This window comes from Pipistrellus hanaki, assembly GCF_964339955.1.
Source record: "Pipistrellus hanaki genome assembly, chromosome: 19".
Lineage (NCBI taxonomy): Eukaryota > Metazoa > Chordata > Mammalia > Chiroptera > Vespertilionidae > Pipistrellus > Pipistrellus hanaki.
Genome location: NC_140521.1, coordinates 2,856,185 through 2,874,135, shown reverse-complemented (window position 1 = coordinate 2,874,135; position 17,951 = coordinate 2,856,185). Strand labels below are relative to the sequence as shown.

The 17,951-nt window shown below is 55.8% G+C and overlaps 1 protein-coding gene across 1 annotated transcript; it reads right to left on the bottom strand.

Annotated features, from left to right (window-relative positions):
- Positions 1–1,998: 1,998 nt before the first annotated feature.
- Positions 1,999–17,836, bottom strand: SF3A1 (splicing factor 3a subunit 1). Its single transcript, XM_084867510.1, has 16 exons — positions 17,660–17,836; positions 15,441–15,562; positions 12,575–12,782; positions 11,220–11,477; positions 10,227–10,301; positions 8,885–9,035; positions 8,381–8,574; positions 7,456–7,573; positions 7,007–7,192; positions 6,298–6,419; positions 5,953–6,198; positions 5,257–5,464; positions 4,645–4,799; positions 3,352–3,453; positions 3,187–3,258; positions 1,999–2,881 (listed from the first exon to the last, which is right to left on the bottom strand). The coding sequence occupies exons 1-16, from the start codon at positions 17,720–17,722 to the stop codon at positions 2,780–2,782; spliced, it is 2,382 nt and encodes a 793-aa protein (XP_084723636.1). The 5' UTR covers positions 17,723–17,836; the 3' UTR covers positions 1,999–2,779.
- Positions 17,837–17,951: the final 115 nt, after the last annotated feature.

The following is a 17,951-nucleotide window of genomic DNA, read 5'->3' as shown; positions in this document are numbered from 1 at the left end:
GGTGGGAGGTTAGAGGGACCCGGGGTCCCTCTCTGGGAGACTGGATAGATGTTTCTCAAGGCCTTCTGATTTTCTTATGCTAAGATCACCCAGGATTCAAATCTCTGCTCTGTCACTGTGACCTTGAGCAAATCATTTCTTTTTGAGCCCATTTCATCTGCAAAATGGAAATATTGGGGGGGAAATACCTCCTTAGAAGAGCTGTTCTGAGACTTGAGTGGGATAATATATGCTAAGCATCTGGCACATGGAGATACCCAGTAGATGGGAGCCAGGAGGGGTGGCATTTGTGGCTTGCAAAGCTCTTGTAAATTCATCGTCTGTTCCCAGCACAGCCTGTGGCTGCCGCAGGGAAATTTACCTAATTTAACATGGCTGGGAGTCTGTTTCATGGATGTGCCTTCTCAGTAACTGGGTGTTCCTATGCAAGTCTTTAAAATCATCAGGTTGTGCCTAGTTTTCCTAGCAGTGCCACACCAGGAACATCTGCCCCCAATCCAGTCCCGCCTGGTGGAGCAGCGAGGGCAGCATGGTCACCAGGGATGGAAGAGCTGCTTTGGCCTTCCAGGGCCCTCATCACTGGCTGCTTGACCGCGGATCTAGCTCATCCATCCACACAGTGGGCAGATAACCCTCAGAAGATGAAGACGAGAAAAGCTGTGCAAGCAAGGAGCTGCCTACATGCTGCAGGCCCTGAACAAGAAAAGCACAGTGCTGGGCCTGCGGCCGCTGACGGACACAGGCTGCCTTGTGGTCAATGGGCCTCCTGCGGCTGGGCCAGGACAGATGCCCATTCAGGAGCCCTGGGAAGCTGGGCTTGGGCCCCAGAGAGCCACTCAAAGGTCCCATTCACTCACATTCCTCCCAGCAGCATTCCAGGCCTGGTCACAGCCCCAGTCCCGGAGGGCCTGGGGACCTGCCAGTCTGTGGAGGCGTGTCCATCTCCAGAGCCAATGGCAGGGAGAAAGGAGCTTGGAGTGTGGGACTCGCCCAGGCCTCCTGACCCCTTCCCTCTTGCAGTGAGAGCCAGGCGGTGTTCTGAGGGATTTGGGGTGTTGGCCATGGAGAAGCAACGAGCAGTGGGCTCCAACTACAGAGCCCACTTCAGAAAGCCCAATGTTAGCCAGGCCCTGGAGAAAACCTGCAGCAGCCAGGCAGGAGGCAAATGTCAAGAAGGGTGCGGAGTAACATCCCACAGAGCAAGTTAAAAACCTGGTCCAGCATTTGTAACAGAGCCTTGGGGGACACAGGGATGGGGTGTTGACTAAAATACTGGCTCTATGACCTTGGAAATGGCCTCCCCCCTCTGAGGCCTAGAGATGACATCATGGGGCAGCTAGGAGGACCGAACAGAGGGACTGGCTGCAAAGAAAAGGCTCTGGGAACTCGTGGGGAACACACACATGAGATGTTCAGAATGAAATCGGTTTATATTAAAAACCAGGAAGCAGGTACCAACAGGCTGTCACCGCCTCCCTCAGGTCACTTACAGCAGCACCTCCTCCGTGACAGCGCAATCCCAAAACAACAGCCTGCACCTGGCCCTTCCTAGGGGGCCAGGACTGACAAGTATTCTGCACACATTTCCACCTCTTCACTGTGTGACTGTGGGTATACGACTTACCCTCTCTGTGCCTGTTTACTCAAGGGGAAAAACAGGAATGCTCAGTAGGCAGAGATACGGAACATGAGAAGGATTCAACGTGCCGTTGCTGACTTTGAAGGTGGAGAGGGCCAAGTCCCAAGAAATGCAGGTAGCCTTGGGCCTCAGGGCTAAGAATCCAGTCACACCACATCTGGACTTGTGACTTACAGGCTGTGAGCTAATAGGCAGATGCTGTTTACACGCACACGCACACGCACACGCAGGAACTCACATCAGTATTACATGAGTTAAAATTGATAATATTTAGGACAATAGAGGTAAATTGGTTCAACTTTATAGTCCTTGGAATAGTTCATGGCCTCAGCACAATTCCTTTTTTTTTTTTTAAAAAAAAACCTCATGTCCCTGTGCTCACTCAGCATAAGCCACGGGCCCAAGGTCAAGAGCCAGTGAGGTGAGGGGTGATTCCAGGCCTGCAGGAAGCCGCTACCCTCATCTGCATGTGTCTCACCGCTGACCCCTGACCCAGGAACTGCATCTCGCCCGTCCTTGTTCTCCTGTGCTCATGGCTGTGGTCTGTTAAATCACAGGGCTGCGCCTTTAGAGTCCGAATGCTTTAAAAGGGTAATAAAAATACATCCTCCCATGAGTCATCAAAGACTCGATGGTGTCCATAAGTTAGTTAAAAAGCCAGTGCTCCTCCCTCCTCCCTGCTCCTGCCTGCCATGAGTCTGGACAGGGTGCAGGTGGCCGAGAGACAAGTCTCATGACACTGGTTTCACAAGAAGGGTCCAGGAGGTTTATTAGGCAGCCCGTGGCAAAACATAAATGATTAATGACGATAACAAGCACATTCTATCAGCCAAGCGCCAATCGGCACTATGACACCATCCCCAGAACATTCCCGGGTTCACGTTTCCTAACGGGCTGCCAGAAGAAATGAATCTCTTCAAATCAAGACTCGAACACAAAGGAATTCCAGAGACCCCTGGGGAGGAGGCGGCGGCGGAAGCCCTCTCTCACCATGTGGGAGGGGAAGGGGAGGAAACCGCAGGGCACGTTACATTTCCAAACTCAGAGGAAACCAATGTACAGGCGGGGTCTCTGGGTCTGGGCAGGGGTGAGGGACGGAGAGGCAAACAGCAATGGCTGGGACCTGACGGTTCCTCTCCTCTACTTCTTCCTCCCGCCTCTCTCCTTGAGGGCCAGGTGGATGACGGCGCCATTGGCCATGTTGTAGTAAGCCAGTGAGTTGGAGTCCTTGATGAAGATGCCCTGGAAAACAGACGTGTGCTTAGCATGGGCATGTGGCCTCGAGCACACTGCGCAGCCTCACTCCCATGTCTGTCACATTCTGAACTTAGTGAACACAGGAGCCAGGTTATATTGTGACCCACTACAGCCTCACCTTGTCAGGCTAAGCTGCCCAGCACTCCCTCCAGCCAGCACCGTTACTTCTAGGATGGACTCAGATGGCCACATCCAGGCACCTCCCCACTCCTTCGGTTCCACAGGGGACTTAGCTTCTGGGCTGACAGAAGCCCTGTGACCCAAGGGGCAGGACCAGACACCCGACTCACCTCATACTGGAGCTTCTGTTTCCCTGCAGGCATGCCCGTGGCTTCGTGAATTTTCACCTTGATGACAGAGACCTGTGGGACAAGGAGAGGACATTCAGCCCTTTGCTAAGATCAGCTGAAGGAAGCTGCCCTTTGACCCCTCGGTTCCCCTGCAGCAACTCATACCTGGTCAGTGAGCGGGAGGGTGAAGACCAGCACCTGTCCGTTCAGTTTCCATTCCGTCTTATCCTGCATGTTGGGCACCTGAACCTTGATGGACACTGGGCCCTGCAAAACGGGAGGTGGCCATTACGCCTGGGACCCCTGAGCCGATCGGGAACTACGCTCTCCTATTCCTGGGCCAGTAGACAGTGTCACCTCCCCACCGGGGCTCCTGGACCCTGGTCCCTGATGCCACTGGGGACATGGCACAAGATTTGGTTTCTCTTCTTTAAAATGGTCTCTACCCTGCCTCCTGGTGAGTCTGGAGCTGAAGAAGTGACATGAAAATGCTCTGCAAACCCCAAGAATTACACGGGGGGAGAATATGAACTGTGAAATCAGAAACCTGGGTTTCAACCCAGCCTCCCGCTAACTGGTAACTAGGTCTCTTTGAACTTCAACACCATGCCTATTCGGCAGCTAACCACAACCAGCGCACAGTACTGTTGTGAGCACTAAAGGGACAAGTGGGCGAACAGTATGTCGCTTTACCCTGGCACTTGAGCCCTCAAGAGATGGGAAACACTACTGAGAAAAAAGGAAAAGATTTGCCAAATGCACCAGGGGAATGGGGCTGGGACTGCTCCTGCCTCCTCGTGGACCGAGCCTAACAACTTTCCTAGGGACTGAAGTGCCAAGGTCCCCACCTCCCTTATTTCTAGCTCCCCAACAGGATCCCCTCGACAGGCATATGGGCTGAAATTAAGAACTGTACCCAGGATTTCCCAAAGGGCAGCGATTTTTAACTGGTGTGCTGCTAGAATTTTTAAAACATGGCAATACCTGACATCTTTTCCCTTAGATCGTCAAATAAAAAAATGACACCACTAACATAACAGGTGTCTGTTGTGAATGAATCAAAACTATACCTATTCTGTTGGTCGGGTTGGCAAAAAATATACATTTTTGGTGTGCAGCAGAATGCCTGGAATAGTTTGGTGTGCCGTGAGACGAAATAGGTTGAAAATGGCTGCTCTGGGGCTGAGGGTCCCTTCCACACACAAGTCCTGCTGCCTGTGCAGCCTGGTCTCCCTCCGGCCTCCACAACAGTCCACACCGTGGAACCAATGCTGTCTGCTCCTCCAGCTGCTGACCCACATTAAGTATGTGCTCAGAACCCCCCCGGACCACAATGGCTGACCCGGGCCCTGGAAGCCAAAACCACGGGAGCAGGACAGGGGGCCGGGCAGTGTTGGACTGGGCGGACTGGACTCCCGGCTGGACGCTCAGCCACGGGCAGCGCTGTGGACCACACACCTTGTTTCTGCGAAGGAACTCCTCCTCGGGCATGAGGCTGTCCTCCGTCTTCAGTTTCTTGGAGGCAGGTTCATCCTCCATGGGCGGCGGAGGGTGGACAGGGGGCATTGGGGCTGGGGCTGGCACAGGGGCCACGGGTGGAGCGGGCACGAAGGCTGGAAGGACAGGAATAAGCAGCTGAGTGGGGGGAGGGCCCAGCAATCAGGGCTGGTGAGACCTTAGAGGGGAGACTGCAAAGGTTTCCTGTTTCTCCCAGTGGGAGGTGTGAAGGGCCACTCCTTGCCGGCTTCCTGGCCAGGGGACAGCTGGCACTGGAAAGGGGCAGGACTGATGGACGGAGGGGCGCCTGCCCGCAGTAATCGGTGTGAGGCTCTGCGCCTGCCTAGGGCCTGACTCCTCTGCTGCACAAACCCCAGCTCCGTCACCTCAGACCATCTCCCCCAAGAGCCGGGGCTCCTGCTCCTGCTCCTGCTCAGGGAACTCACACGGGGAAGCCATGGCTTTCATCTGGCTAGACAGGGGCCTGACCAGCTAGCCCACCAGCCACTGCTCTGCTCAGTGTGTGGCCTGTAGTCCTGACCAATGGCCTAGAAGGCAACAGGAGACACTGACCTGTTGGCACGATCATAGGAGGGGGGCGGGGTGCCATGATGGGAGGGGCGGAGGGAGGCATTGGCACCACGTTGATCCTGGGTGCGTGGATAATAGGTGGCATGGGCGCGATCACCGAGCCCGGGGGCAGGCGGACCACGGAAGCCATCGGGGGCCGGGGCATGACGGGCACCGCGGACACCACTGTGGTGCGGACAGGAGGCGGCATCTGTGGGGAGAAGGGACCCAAGGTCACAGGGAGCCAGGCGGGACTCACAGCTGGCAAAGGTCACTGCAGACTTTAAGGACGGGGCTCCGACTCCCTCAGCCTCACCCCGGCTGATGGGAACTTCGCCGAGAGGCCAGGGGCAGCTCTTTCCACTTGGGACTCAACCAGCCCCTGGTGACGACACTGAGAGCCAAAGGGCTGACCTTGACGGAGCCTCCTGGAGACGAGCCAGGGCTCCTCAAAGGCCCATTAAGCCCTGCAGCCCCTCTGCCCCGAGATGCTTTGCATCTGCCACTGGCCTCCCTCCCTGTTCTCATCCTCCCACACAGACAGAAGGTCAGGCCAGAGGCCCTCACTTCCAATTAAAGGGTTCTCTGTATCTGACCCGCTCGGCACTCAGGCCCTGCAGTCAGCAGCTGCCCTTCTCAGCCAGTAGAATCCAACCCCAGAACCACGCTCTACGGGACAGAGACGGGCTGCTGGCTTACCGCCGGCGGCCGGGGCACGGAGGTGATGGGCGGGGCTGAGCTGGGTATGTTGGTGGCCGAGGATGGAGGCGGTGGCTGCTGAGGGATCTCGTTGGGCTTGCTGGGGCCGATCTTCTCTTTGGTGTCATCTTCTGGCACCAGGCCCTTCGCCTTGTGGATGGCCTCGATCTGCTCCTGGAGGGTGATGTTGGCCTGCGCAGCCTGCTGGGTTCGAGCCATGCTGCCCGAGTGGCCGTCCCAGGTCACCTGCGAGGGAAAGCGACACCACGGCTGTCAGGACGCCGAGAGCTGAGCCCAGTGTGGGGGGTCTGAGGGCAGGGAAGACTGGGAGAATCCCAACTGCACCTTTTCCTCTGGCTTCTGGATCTCCTCCTCGCCGATCTTCTTACCAATGGCCGTTTCCTCCACACCGAAGATGTCGGTACGTCGCTCGGCCAACTGTTTCAAGCTGCTCTCGATGTCCAGACCTGGACAGAGACGGGACAGAAAGGGACTCTAAACCACGTGCCCTCTGACAAGGCAGCGGCTCTCCGGGTGCAGGGTGGAGGCTGGGCCCATGGGACAAGGCTGACTGAGTCCCACCCCAGCATGCCTGTCCTCTGAGCCGGGGAAGGCTGCCCAATCAGCTCTAAGAAGCCTGTAAACCAGAGCTTGTCCAACTCCTTGACGAAGGAAAGGCAACCGAGAGGCCAGGGTCACGTCAGGACGGAGAGCGGGGTCCCTCCCTCTGGGACAGTCCCCGTTGCTGCTTCTCACACAGCTGTAGAACGAGCACCTCCCAGCCGGTCAGATCTGGCTCTGGGTGTCAATGGGCACACGCCATCCCCGTCAGGTGCCTGTCTTTGGAGGAGTCCTATCGCTAGTCATTCTGCAAAATGGGGGGCTCTTTTGTAGCATCACGGGCCATGCATAACCTTGAAAGCTTTTGTGGAGCTCAACTGCTGCTTCCTGTGTTTGCTTAAAGCACATTAACTGTAGCTCAGAGATCCCCATGGTCAAAGGGAGTCAGGGTGAGTCAGAGAAGGGTGTGGACCGGGTGGGGGCACCCCCTCACCTGGAGCGTACACCTCGTCGTCGCTCTGCTTCTCGCGGATGGAGCGGTCTCGCTGCTCCAGCCAGCGGGGGTCGAGCAGCCCGATGCGCATGTGTTCCTGCATTTTGCTGGCGGGGATCTTCTCCCCCGTGATGGGGGACACGAGGTACTCATCCGGAGCAGGGGCTGGCGGCAGGGGCTTGGAAGCTAAAAGGGAAGAGATGCTGAGTGAGCACCCTGGGTAGCAGCCTGGGTGAAGAGGGTGTCATTTCATCCGCACATCACTCATCCCTGACACAGCCATTCAGTGCCACCCGGCGCCTGGCGCTGGGGGGATTACCAGGAGATGGCTCCTCCCTGTGACCCCGGTGAGGCTGGGCTGAGGGGCTATCGCTGCCTCTATGAGCCACCTCGGGCCGCTCTAGAACCGGCAGGGCTGAGGGATGAGAGGGCGGGAAAGCAGGTCCTACCTTTGGGGTCATAGTCCTTCCTGACAATGACCTGGTCTGGAGTCGGTGGCAGAGGCGGCGGCATGGGTGTCTCTGGGGGTGGGGGCACTTTCTGCCCTTCTTCTTCATCATCCGAACCCTGAAAAGCAGAGCAGTGGCGGGGTTTAGAGAGAGGCCGAGAAGCCACCGAACCCTGAGGCTCTCAGGATGGCCAGGCGCCTAGGCCTAAAGCCAGAGGCCATGTGCTAAGCCTCCCGGGCAGCGAAGCCAGCCGGCAGCCAGCCAGGCTGCTTCGTCGCGGCATGAATGGGAAGCTGGCGGCCGTGGCGCTAACACTCTGCCCAGGCATTTCCAGCAGCTGGCACCAGGCAGTCCCAGGAGGCCGAGGGCACTTAACGTGCCAGGGAGGGGTGCGGGGAGCAGGGCAGCACTCGAGGGCTGCTGCTCCGAGTAATGCTGGGAGGGAGGGAGAACGCCAATTCCCACAGACACAGGGCCTTTCTTCCCGGCCACATGCAGATTCTCCGAGGGAAGGAGCGGCTTGGCCTGGAGCCTCTGCCTGCCTGGAGGCCTGGCTCCGCGGGTGGAGGTGCCGAAGGAAGCACAGGCTGCGCTTCGGAAAGCGCTGGGACTGCTGACCGTTCGGGACGAAGCGCGAATGCATCAAAGCCGAGGTGTGGAGGGGTCCCTCCCAGAGCTGGCGGGGTGGTGAGGAGCAGGGCCTCAGGGCAGGGGACGGCCGCAGACCAGCCCTTGCTTGTGAATGCCTCTTTATTGCCCAGGCTGGAAGCACTCTGTGCTGGGGGTTCAGGCGGCTGCTTATCCAGGACCCACGCCTCCTTCGCGCCTCACCAGGGGCTGGATCCCGGACTCTGGAGGAGAGCACCCCCCTCTCTGGGCTCCAGGGAAAGGTCGGCCTCAGGCCGGCCCAGAGCCCGGGGCGCACCTCGTCCATGTCTTGCACTTGGGTGTCCTGGTCCAGCTGGGAAGGGGGCTCCTCGGCCTTCTCCTGCTTCTCGTCCTCTTCATCGGACTCCACCTCCATCTCCACCTCCTCGCTCTCCCCGAACTTCTCGTAGCGCTCCTGGATGAGGATCCGCGCGCCCAGCTCCTCCGGGGTGGTGGGGGGAGGGAAGTTCCCTGGGGGAGGGGCAGACAGATGTTCCTTTAAAGGCCCATCCATCCTCTCTGCACACGGTGAGCTCTCCGAGGGCTGGGGCTGACTTCACCCTCTCCAGAGCCCGCCGGAGGCTGCCACAGTGAATATTTGAATTAAGTTGAGCTGGGACAGTGCGGTAGAAGGAAGTGCTCCAGGAGCAGAGGGGAAAGGGACACTGACACCGCCTCCGAGGAGCCCGCTGTTCTCTGGGGAGACCCGCGCCAGCTCTCCCAGGACGGCTCTGGAAGCCCGGCTGCCCACCTGGCCACAGACCTCTCTCCTCAGACCTACCCTGCTCATTGGGCTGGAAGTCCACCGTTTCCACCACCACAAAGTCATGCCAGTCGATCTGCGCGTAGGCCACCCGCTCCTTCTCCTTCTCCTCCTCCTCCTTCTTCCTCTCCCGCTCCTGGAACTTGGCCCACTCCACGCGGTAACACACCTGCAGAGCCAGGACACGGGAGCTGAGCGGAAGCAGGGGCTGCTCCTTTCGGAGGGGTCACCCCAGGGCCTTGAACAAGCCGCACCTCCTGCAGCACAGGGAGGAGCTGCCGTGCCGACAAAGGGGGACTCCGGGGAGCGAACTCCGGCACTTGTGTCTGGTGTCAGCCAGGCCCAGAGTTCGGACAGAATGACAACTCTAAAAGCCACAGGAACCGTCTGCAGAGGCCCAAGGCCAGCCATTTGTTATAACCTCCAAGTCGTTTGCTCGAGGTAGTGAGGAGCTGTGCTCACGGGAAGTCTGCATGGCAACCGAGTGCTCAAGAGCAGCGGCCTGAGAGCCTGAGAAACAAGACTTCATGCGACCATCCAACACAGCCATGTTTGTTGAAATATGTACAACACTGCTCCAAAAACTAAACAAATGTTCACTTTCTCCTCTCATGAACAGCAGCAGCAGCAGATGGCAAAAGGCAGAAGTGTCCTCGACCCATGTCATTCTGACTCCGGGAACCTAGTCAGGTACTTGATGACATGAAGCTGAAGACACTTACATGACGGTGTCTTGCAATGTGCAGGCACAAAGCACTACAGTGCATAATCATATCAAAGGAAGAAATGACCGCTGCTACCCACTGAACAAGCGACTGGTCTAAACATAAGACCTGGCCACCAAAGGCAGTGTCCTGGAGATATGCCTTCTGTCCTCAACTCTGAAACCTGGGCTACGCCAGCACCTGCTCGGGAGTTGGCTTCTCGTGAGAATAAAAAAGAGGGAGGCCTGGTGACGCTGAGAGCAGAGCAGAGGGTTGGGGCACAGAACCCAGGTTCCTTTGGGCTTGGGAGCGGAGGGCCTCTCTCCCCCACTCCTGTGCCTAGAACACAAGGCACTGCCCTGGAGATTATTCACAAACACGAAACACAACCCACATGTAACTTCCACGTCAGTAACTGGTTATAAAAAATGAGTTTAGCCCTAGCTGGCTTCCCACTGGCTCAGTGGACAGAGTGTCAGCCTGCGGACTGAAGGGTCCCAGATTCAATTCCGGACAAGGGCATGCACCTTGGTTGCAGGCATATCCCCAGGTGGGGGCGTGCAGGAGGCAGCCAATCCATGTTTCTAACTCTCTATCCCTCTCCCTTTCTCTCTGTACAATATCAATAAAATATAAATATTTTTAAATGAGTTTACCTGGTCCAACACTTCTCGGGGGTTCTCGGCCTCTTTCTTGAGCTTTGTAAATAAGCCTTTGGGCGGAATCAAGATCTGAAACACAGAGTTATTAAAGCAGCAGTCAGCACAGCACAACCGGGACAAAGAAGGGGCCTCCTGGGCTGTGGAAAGGTGCGGAGGGAGAGCATGGGATTCTGGATCCCAATCCCTGCTTCACTGGCTCTGTGACTGGGGCAAGTCAGCTAACTTCTGTAGCTTGGTTTCCTTGTACAAAACGATGGCACCACCACGTAAGCTGGTACGAGCAACTTAAAAGGCTGCTGTAAGGACCAGCAGGGAAGTATGCAGGACCATGGCAGATCACCCAGCACACGGTCCGTCTGTACAGCAACTTATTAGCTGACAGACCATGAACAAGTGGCTTCAGCTCTGAGCCTGCTCCTGCTTTTAAGAGGGGAGAAAACACCTTTGCCTCAGGGGTTCTGGTGAGAATTAAATTAGGTAATAGGAGACAATTATTACAGGCTTGCTTCTTTCTCAGGCCCTATGCTAGGCACCTAAAATGTAAATGCACTTAAAAGCAGCTAGCATGCCCGGCCGGCATGGCTCAGTGGTAGGCCATTGACCTAAGAACCAAGTGGTCATGGTTCAATTCCCAGTCAGGGCACATGCCCAGGCTGTAGGCTCCATCCCCAGTAGGGGGTGTGCAGGAGGCAGCCTATCTGAAATCAATAATATATATATGTATTTTTTTAAAGCAGCTAGCTAACACCACTTGGCCTCGTCACATAGTAGGCACTCACCTAATACAGTTATCAATCACACATTTCAAATTTCTTTAGAAACAGCAGTTAATGTTGCATTTAAAAGGGAAAATTGAATATAAATCAAGATTTCACGTGTAAATAAAATGTCAACACCATCCAGGGGCCCACATAGGAACCCTGTCCTTGCAGACGGTGAGCGGAGAGCATGCTCTGGGCCCGGCACCCGCCTGCACCTGACAGGCACCTTGGTGTACTGCTCCACCAGCTTCGTGAAGTAGTTGAAGAGGCTGTGCTGCGGGCGGAGGAAGTCAAACTGGTAGTTGCGCTGCTCTTTCTGCATCAGCTGCGTCAGGAACTGGCGCCCGTTCCTGGCCACGAACTGGGCCGTCAGCTTCACCACGTCCAGGTCGAAGGCCGAGATGGAGGGGGGGTCTGCGATGAACTCGAACTCAGGAGGGGGCTCTTTGGGCACGATGGTCTCCTGGATCACCTGGGCTTGGACCTAAGAGGCAGGAGACGGGTGAGCACGAGGCACAGGCTCGGGGGGGGGGGGGGGGGGGGGGGGGGGGGGCCTCTAAGCTTCAGGTCATGGTGTGTACACCTCTGGCACCTGGTGTGAGTCCTGACTCACAAGAGCAGCGATTTCTTGGCCAGCTGTGGCCTCAGCAACCTGAAAGGCTTCCAGTGAGGTCTTGCCCCTCTCTATCTCTGCTGCTGCCCTGAAATTAAACACTAAAACTGGGGAGCAGGAGACCTGATAGAAACAGGGCTCAGAAATCCCAACCGAGGGCGAGAGAGGATGCAGGAGGCCCTGTGTGTGCAGAGGACCCACTGGCGAAGGACTTCCACGTGTGTTTCCTCATCTGGTCTCCACAGGAACCGTGGATGGGGAGAACGGGTACCGTGAATCCTTTTCAGAGGAAGGAACTGAGAAGTAGCCTGAGACCTAGTGGTGTAAGTTGCATCACAAGGCTCAGATCCTACGTCAGCCTTTCCCTCTCCCATAAAATGAGGCACCTTTGCCAGAGCAAGAAAGGGGCCAGTCTGAGCCTACAAAGGAAGCAAAATGTGCCAACCCCTCCAGTCCCCATTGACGATCCTAATCACCCCCCGTCCTGGGCCTCGTGCTGAGGGGACGAGGGCAGGCCAGGTTTTAGGGGATGAGATGTTCGACTGGGAAAGTGAGATAGAACGATGGCGTAAGAACGGGCCGACAAGCCTTGGACAAGGCAGAGAGAAGAGGCTGAACGCATGCACGTTAGGTCCTGCCACTGGCCTTGAGTAAGGCACACTTCCCTGAGCCTCAGATCTCCCATCCGTAAAATGATCACTTCGCTCGCCTCCTCATGCAGCCCGATTCAGTGAGACAAGACTCCTAGAGCACCGAGCACAGAGCATGACGAGCAGTGCTGAAGAGATGCCAGCTGTCGGCAGGACTCGCTCTGAGCCTGTGTCTGCCTCTGTGAGATGGGGGAGGGACCCACGTCTCTCCCTGTGGCTGTGCGGTTTGGACAGCAGAGGTCATTACCGTCCTCTTCCTCCCGGTCCTGGCCTCCCTCAGCCTGGGGAAGGGGGAGGGGGGAGGGGGTCTGTGCCAACCTTCTGGGGCAGCTGCTGCTGGGCGGCTTGCTGCTGCTGCTGCATGACCTTGGGGATGGCGGCCGAGGGCTCCTGAGCCTTCCCCTCCTTGAACTCGCTGACCTTGTGGCGGTAGTAAGCATGGTAAGGGTCATTGGGGTTCAGAAAGTTGAACTTGGGATTGTTGATCTCATTCTGTCGTATCCTAGCTTCAAATTCAGGTCCATTTCTAGAAGGAGGGAAAAAGAGTTAATACCACGACCACTGCAACTGCTGAGAAAGCAGCTTTTGTCCCGCTCCTTACTCAGGCAAGCTACACACGAGGAGAGCGAATGTACATCTGCCAAAACTCGGCCACCACAGCCCGCTAATGCCGGGCAGGTAAGGGGCCGCTGGAGAGGGGCTCTGACTGTCTCCGCTATCGCGGCCTCTGAAGCCATAGCCTCACCACATCGGGGAACAATCGGGCAGATTACAGCCACGCAAAGGCAGCTCCTCTGTGGCTTTCAGCTAGTCTAATGTTAAAACTGTGTTCTCTCACGAAAGAAAGATTTCACAGAAAGAGACAGGAACAGGATTCTGACTCAACCCAGCTGGTGGACTTTGAAGGGTAATTTCCACTTCAGTTCCTTGAAAGGAAAACGCGGAGAAGGGAAGACCTAACCTACAAAAACGCACACGCACACTTTTGGAAAACCATTGGTTAGTGAGCTTTACGGTATGCCCGTCTTCATCAATCAGTGTGTGTGAAGCGAAGGGTCCTCCGGGTTTGCTGTATTCCAGATTGAAATGCCAGCCCGACCCTTCATTGCGATGGCAACAAAAGCACGTGCAGAGTTTTAGAAATGCCTACAAGGCAATCAACAATAGATCTAGAGATGCGGGTGTATAGATTTATTATTTTTAAGGGAACTTGGATACACTCTGAGCAGAAGAGGGTGACACAAAATTACTGGAAAGCTACTCGGCAAAATGTGTAAGAAATCATTAAAATCCTCCTTCAGCCAGGAATGTGCCACGCTATTTCCTCTACAGAAACTATCTAAACGGGAAAGAAAATGCTCAGAGACTCCCCCGCAGCTTCACGTGCCAAACTGAAATGTTGGAAACTACTTCGAAGGAACGATAGGGACGGCGAGCCACGGAAGACCCATTGCCTCAACTCGGTGCAGTGTCTCCAGAGCGGCCCACACGGCCCCAGACCACGGAGCCACGTGGGAAAATGCTTCTAACAAGCACGAGGGGAAGAGCAGGATGTGGAAGTGCCTCTGCTGGTGCTACAGGATCTGAAAAAGGAGGCCGAGGGCCAGAAGGAAACAGGAAAAGGGGAAAGCAGCTGGCAGGAACTATTCTGGGAGTGAGATCGTGTCCAACACCCCTTTCCCGTTTGCTTTTAAACTACGAGGGGAGAAGGGGAAGCGTGAGTGTTGCCATGAGACGTTATAAACATTTATCACAGACCCTCCGCCTGCCGTCCGACATCTGACACGGCTGGTGACGTTCAGTCCAGCACAGGACAGTCTTACCAATTCCCAGGTGAGTGAAAGCCCGGAATGTGCGGAGACCAATCTGCACGGCACTCCCGCACAGAAAGCCTCCCTCCTGTCATTTCCCTGGGAGGCGGGAAAGGCATCCATCTATGAGGGAGATATCGCCATGGGGATGCTGCGTGGCCCCCGGGGAGCACATGCCCTGACTGAGGGCAGCAGTCTGCTCGGGCCCAGCTCTGCTTCCATGCACGGCGCTGTCCAGATCTATGGTGCAATTTCCCCATTTTTAAGTACCCGTATTTTTCGGACCATAAGACGCACCGGACCATAAGACGCACCAGTTTTTAGAGAAGGGAAATGACGAAAAAAAGATTCTGAAACAAATAGTGTCCTAAAATATTTTATGTGCATTAAAACCCAACATCACAGTCATAAACACATGTAATCAACCCTGTAAAGTAAACAGCAGCATTTAGAACCATTTTAGAGCCGGGCAAGCACAGAGACCACACAGAGCCGGGCAAGTAAAAAAACTTTTTCTTTACAGTATATGTGGAGGCTATATTTGGACCATAAGACACAGGGACTTTTTCCCCCCACTTCTGGGGGGAAAAAAGTGCGTCTTATGGTCCGAAAAATACGGTAATCCGAGTACAAAAAAATGGCACAGACTGTAGGCTGGATGGGCCTGCTGGCTGCTAATACTTTAAAGACCCTGAACGAGGGGACGTGTTGATCTCTGGGGTCACGTGGCCGTCCAGAGGATTCCACGTGAGGACGTGTGTGTGTGTGTGAGTGTGTGTGTGTGTGTGTGTGTGTGTATGATGGGAGGGACACGAGGGACTCGGACTGCCTTCCATGCCACCGGAGGAGACAGCGGACACCTGCAGGAGGTACCCGAACGGGTCCGTCCCCCTATCTCCCGCCTGCCTCTCAACAACTGAGGAGGCGTCTCAGTCCTTTCTGCAGAGCGGTCACCAGAGGCTCTGAGGGTTGGGTCCTAGCACCGTGAGGATGCCCAGCCCCTTTCTGTCTTCCTCGGGCCAGTGGCTCAGACAGACATGTCCTCGGGCCTGCTCTGGAAACACGGGTTCCTGTGGCGCTGGGGCTTGTGTGCCTCACGCTCCGCCACTGCCATGCCGTGTCAGATGCCGGTCCTGACCACGGCCTACCGCACCGCCATGCTGTGGTTTTGGATGAGCCAATGGGCCTACACTCAGAGCACCTCTCTGTAGGGGTCAAGCCTATGGCCTGTGTCCCTGGCCGGTGACCTAACTGCTCAGATGACTTGTGCTTTCGAAGGTGCAATGACCATTAATGTCAGTGAGTCCCACCGATAGCCCCTCTCTGAAACCCAGTCAACCTGTGCGGACTCAGAGCGGAAGCGGCTGGGGTACCTGGCCACAAAGCTGGCAGTCTTGTCCACGATATTCCTGACCTCCGGAGGCGGGTAAATGATCCCCACCACGGGCTTGGAAGGGGTGGAACCCTCCTTGGAAGATGCTTCCTCTTCTGTGGGCTGAGAAAAAGGAAACAAAGTCTTTAGTGCCTGGTCTGGGCTGGACACCAGACTCTCCCGCGGACTTCCCTGGGGCCAGAACCCTCAGCTCCAGAGGGGGGCTCCTTCACGGCTCTGTGCTTGTGAGGGACCCTCCTGGGAATCAGTAAAAGCAGCAGCACCTTTCCTGGCTCCACCAGCTAGACCAGCGGTCACCAACCTTTCAGACCCACGCACCACCGGCTGGCTGGCGACCTCTGAGCTAGACCGTGTCCATGACACCAGGAATCTGCATTTCTACTAAGCGCCCAGGTGGTTCAGGTGCCAGTCTCGGATCATTCTGAGAAGCCACGTTCCAGAATCCAGAACATGGACCCATGTTCCAGAGCAAGCGACGTGCTTGGCACGGGATACTTACTGATCGTTTGCTGAATTAATTTTTAAAAAAGAACTCCTTCGGGGCAGCTCCTTCTGCTTAAATGCCTTTTCTCTCTGCATCCACTCGCTCCAATGTTTTGTGAAACCGCACTGGACACTTAACATTAACTCTCCCTGAGTTCTAATCGTCTTTCCTCGCTGGTCTTCCTTTAGTAAACGAAGAGTCAGGTCTCTCATCTCAGAAAAATAAAGTTTCTTCTCTGCCCTCATATTCCTTCCTCCTCCTGCCTTCTCCCCCACCCCTCTTCCTCTGCTAAACATCCCGAGTTCCCTCAGCCTTGCGTTCCCACTTCCTCACCCTCCCCTTGGCCCCCATCCGTCACAAGTGCCCTTGTCAAAGTCAAAAATAGCTGCCAGCGGCCAAGTGCAGCGGTCACCTGGCTGTGTGACCCATGCCCCCCACCCCCTTCACAAAACTCTCCGCCCAACCCCAGGCCCCATTCTCACCCGTCATTCCTTCTTGCTCACCATGCCCCCCGAGAAACCTGCTCTGTAACGTCAGGCACCCCCAAATTTCTGATCTTGGTTCTCTTCACAGTATTCACACCGTCCTTACGCTCACAGCCACCTCCTCCGCTTCCTACCACCTCCAGCCTAAACAATCCCACCCGCACGGATGCCCGGACCACTGGGCACCCCGGAGCTTCAGATCAACTGCTTCCCAGGCACTTCTGTCATCTCTAACCGCTTTCCTCCTGAGTGGCCACCCAGGCACCTGGCCAAGCAGGCCAGAAACGTGCTCCTCCTCCTCTCCCTCCTCCTCCCTCAATCTCCAAATTCAGTGACAACAGAGTCGGTGGCATACACCTTTCTAAGCACTTTACATATATTACCTTGTATCACCCTTATGAGAGCCCTATCAGGTAAGTAACTTAATTACCCCCATTTCACAGATGACAACACTGAGGACGAGAGAGCTTAACTGGCCCATCGAGCAACACACACTTGTGAATATTCACGAATACGAGGCCCCTTACTAGCTTATGAGCTAGCTCTCATTCATCCCAGGAACGTGGGACCCAGGCTCCATGTCTGGCTTAGACTGAGTACTGAGCAGATGCAGGAGAATTAGCATTCAAAGCTGTCACCCTGCAGGCTGGGACATTAGAAATTACTGAGCAGATCACTGGGGGCCCCGGTGGGCCCAATTGCCACAGGAGACGCATGGGAGCTGTATTTTCCGCAAACTTTAATGAATCACCTTGGGGTCTTGTTAAAATGCAGATTTCTATTAGAGGAGCTGGGGTGTATTTCTTTTTTTTTTTTTTAACATTTTAATTTTTTTTTAACTTAATGTTTCAATTACAGTCTGCATTCAATATTATTTGCATCGTTCCCAACGTATAGCATAGCGGCTAGATACTCATATATACTTTACGGAAGTATATTTTGTATACTTTTGTGTACTCCTCCCCATATTTCCACCTGACACCATACACAATTATTGTAATATCACTGACGATATTTCCTATGCTGTGCTTTCCATAGACTCCGCATTTAATAACCTCCCAGAAGCTGGGGTCCGCAGGCCACACTTGGGAGAGCCGCGGTCCCAGCGCGCTGCCTCCTGGGACTTGTAGTTCCTCCAAAGGCCTCCTAAGCGGCCGCTACTTCAGCGAACGTGAGGCGCGCCGAGGCCTAGGCCCGGGCTGCCGGTCCCGGTGAGCGGGGTCACGATACCTGTTTGGGCTCCGTGGCCACGGGGGGCGGCGGGGGCACCGCCTGCACGGGTCCAGCCGGCATGACTGCGACGCTCAGGGCTGCCAGTCCGCCTCGGTATGGGTGAGCGGCGCAAGCCTCACAGCGGCTTCCCCGCGGCGGCGGCGATACCACAAGTCCACAAGATGGCGGCGGCCGAGTGAGCCGTCACCCGGGAGGCGAGGCTGACGCGCACTTCCGGTCCCGCCTCCCCTGCGCATGCGCTGTTCCCGCTCCGCCCCGCCCCGCCGGAGTGGCGGGTGCCCGACGCCGT